We start from the raw sequence: 3,275 nt of genomic DNA, 5'->3' as shown, positions 1-3,275 counted from the left end.
GTTAAAACAATCTACGACAAAGCCCGTCTAACGATCCACCATAGTTTATACACTTTTCACTCATGCATGTACCCACACTACCACGGCACTGTACATCACACCGAAAGTTTCAATGTGTGGACGAATTTTGTTTGTCTTAATCTTCCATCGTCAAAGATAAGATCCTACTTCCTAGGGGTTCGATATTTTATCTTTTGGACGATTTGTCTATTTACAATACTGGTGATCAGTGACGTAATTAACTAAGCTCACTTGTTTCCTTTTTTTTCTTCTATATAATGCGATGGCTACTTTAATCTATCTCACTAAAGAAACAAAAAACAACACATGGAGCCAAAAAATTTCTTCCGTTTGATTTTTCTCATAGTCACCGCCGGTTTCATCATCTCTTTCACTTCCACTAACTTCCCCCACGCGCCGTCGTCTACCACGGGGCTTCTTGACTGCACCGACTCTTCCTCTTCACCTCTTTGTGCATCAAGAAACTTCCTCTTCAACAAACAAAAACCACAATTTTCTAAACAAGATCCTAAACCAAAACCCAAGAACCATGACCACTTGTCTGACACATTAAACCACCCTCTGGACCCACTCACTGTCATGGAGTTTAACAAAGTCCGATCTCTCCTCTCCTCTGACGCGCTCTTCTCCTCAGGCGCACCACACGCGTTCCACTCCATCGTTCTTGAAGAGCCGGAGAAGAATCTCGTTAGAGCATGGGAAAAAGGAAACCCACTTCCTCCGAGAAAAGCTTCCGTCATCGCACGCGTTGGCCCTGACACGCACGTGCTAACCGTTGACCTTTCTTCTAGTCGGGTGGACATAGTGGATAGTCCGGTTCCTGTTTCGGGTTACCCGATGATGACTCTAGAAGAAATGAACGAAGTAACGTTCGCACCGTTTTCAAGCGCTGATGTGAACCGTACGATTGTTTCTCGTGGAGTTAATCTGACGGATGTGTATTGCTTCCCGTTATCAAGTGGCTGGTACGGTAGAAAAGAAGGAAATAAAAGGGTTATTAAAAGTCAGTGTTACTCAAGCCAAGGTACTGCTAACTTCTACATGCGACCCATCGAAGGTTTAACTATTCTTATCGATTTAGATACAAAGCAAGTGATCGAGATAGTTGATACCGGTCCGAATATTCCCATACCCGGTTCAGCCAATACTGAATACCGCTTCAAAAACCTAGGGACCACTGACAAAACACGAGGTCTTAACCCGATCTCGATCGAGCAGCCACGTGGTCCAAGCTTCGTAATAGAAGACAACCATCTAGTGAAATGGGCAAATTGGGAATTTCATCCAAAGCCTGACTCGAGAGCAGGTGTGGTATTATCACAAGTTAGAGTACATGATCCTGATACACAAGAGACACGTGAAGTGATGTACCAAGGGTTCGTGTCGGAGCTTTTTGTTCCGTACATGGATCCATCCGACGCGTGGTACTTCAAGACTTACATGGACGCAGGTGAATACGGGTTCGGTTTACAAGCCATGCCGCTTGTACCGCTTAATGATTGTCCACGAAACGCAGCCTATATGGACGGAGTTTTCACGACGGCTGATGGAACGCCATTTGTGAGAGAGAATATGATTTGTATCTTCGAGCGTTACGCCGGAGATATTGGTTGGCGTCACTCGGAAAGCCCCATCAGCGGTTTACCGGTTAGTCCATTTGCTTATCTGTTTATAATTCAAAATTTACGTAGAAATAATTTATGGTTATAATAATTCAATTAAAAAACCTTGATGGTGTTACTTACACTTAAGATAAGTTACATTTTGATTAAATAGATAAAGGAAGTGAGACCAAAGGTGACGTTAGTGGTACGAATGGCAGCTTCGGTAGGTAACTATGATTACATCATTGATTATGAGTTCCAAACTGATGGGCTAATCAAAACTAAGGTACTATAATTTCTACTTTACAATATCTTGCAAAAATAAAGATTTTTTTAAGTTCCGTGGAACAATGAATATTCGTTTTTGTCACAAACCACACAAATGTATGGACAATGACTAGGTGGGACTTAGTGGAATTCTAATGGTGAAAGGGACATCATATCAAAACAAAAATCAAGTGAATAAAGATAAAGAAGGTAACGAAGAAGAGCTTCACGGCACGCTTCTGGCTGAAAATATAATAGGAGTAATTCATGATCACTATGTCACTTTCTACCTTGACCTCGACGTCGATGGCCCGGACAATTCATTTCTCAAAGTGAACCTCAAGAGGCAGATGACTGAGCCAGGTGAGTCTCCAAGGAAGAGTTACATGAAAGCGGTTAAGAACATTGTGAAAACCGAAAAGGACGCTCAGATCAAACTTAGTTTGTACGATCCATCTGAATTCCACGTTGTCAATTCTGCTAAAACCACCCGGGTCGGTAACCCCACGGGTTACAAGATCGTCCCTAGAGCCACGGCGGCTAGTTTGCTTGACCATGATGATCCTCCGCAGAAGAGAGGAGCTTTTACCAATAATCAAATTTGGGTGACACCGTATAATAAGACCGAGAAATGGGCTGCCGGTTTGTTCACTTACCAAAGCCATGGAGATGATACTCTTGCAGTTTGGTCAGACAGGTAAATTAAATGAAAGTTTTAATTATTCATCATATAGTTAAGATTTGATTGTTTTGTTTAATTTAATATTGGTGCTATACAGGGATAGAGACATAGAGAACACGGATATAGTTGTGTGGTACACACTCGGATTCCATCACGTTCCATGTCAAGAAGACTTTCCAATAATGCCTACAGTTTCTTCGAGTTTTGATTTGAAACCCGCAAATTTCTTCGAGCGCAATCCAATCCTTAGGGCCGCTCCAAACTTCGAACATGATCTCCCGGTTTGTGAAGCTAAATATGTATCTGCTTGAAATGAGTGACGTACGGAATAAAACTTATAGATTTTCCTTCTGTATTTTCGTGGTGCTTTAATTAGTCAAGACAATGTTTGTTACGAGATGTAAACTCGAAACCGATGTATATACATTAGAACTTCTATAAATTAAAAATGTTGGGATTGTGAAATTTTATTAATTTATATAAATTTATATAAATATTAATTTACAAAAGTTTCTTTATTTAGATTTTTTATTTTAAGATATATTTATTATAAGATAAGAAAAATATTTGGTTTTAGTGTATAGAAATTAATTGTTATTTTTCGAAATTTGATATTTATATTAATTTTATTTTATTATTTTGTATATATAATATATATTGTATAGAATTTAAATGTGGTTTTAGATATAATATTACTTAAT

The 3,275-nt window shown here is 39.4% G+C and overlaps 1 protein-coding gene across 1 annotated transcript; it reads left to right on the top strand.

Annotated features, from left to right (window-relative positions):
* The first annotated feature begins 205 nt into the window (after positions 1 to 205).
* Positions 206 to 3,039, top strand: LOC106439680 (primary amine oxidase). The gene is made up of 4 exons (XM_013881176.3): positions 206 to 1,668; positions 1,798 to 1,911; positions 2,027 to 2,589; positions 2,672 to 3,039. Exons 1-4 carry the CDS (start codon positions 328 to 330, stop codon positions 2,883 to 2,885), a joined length of 2,232 nt encoding a protein of 743 aa, XP_013736630.2. The 5' UTR covers positions 206 to 327; the 3' UTR covers positions 2,886 to 3,039.
* The last annotated feature ends 236 nt before the right edge of the window (positions 3,040 to 3,275 follow it).

The sequence above is a fragment of the Brassica napus genome, chromosome C2 (genome assembly GCF_020379485.1).
Source record: "Brassica napus cultivar Da-Ae chromosome C2, Da-Ae, whole genome shotgun sequence".
In the NCBI taxonomy this organism is placed as follows: domain Eukaryota; kingdom Viridiplantae; phylum Streptophyta; class Magnoliopsida; order Brassicales; family Brassicaceae; genus Brassica; species Brassica napus.
Note: the sequence above shows the minus strand (reverse complement) of the source record. Positions and strands in the feature narration are given on the sequence as shown.

Bases quoted from the DNA above. Each gene is read 5' to 3' on its own strand.
- LOC106439680 (XM_013881176.3), top strand. From the start codon at position 328: ATGGAGCCAAAAAATTTCTTCCGTTTGATTTTTCTCATAGTCACCGCC. The intron at 1,669-1,797 runs GTTAGTCCATTT...TTGATTAAATAG, and splicing joins GCCCCATCAGCGGTTTACCG to ATAAAGGAAGTGAGACCAAA. The intron at 1,912-2,026 runs GTACTATAATTT...GACAATGACTAG, and splicing joins ATGGGCTAATCAAAACTAAG to GTGGGACTTAGTGGAATTCT.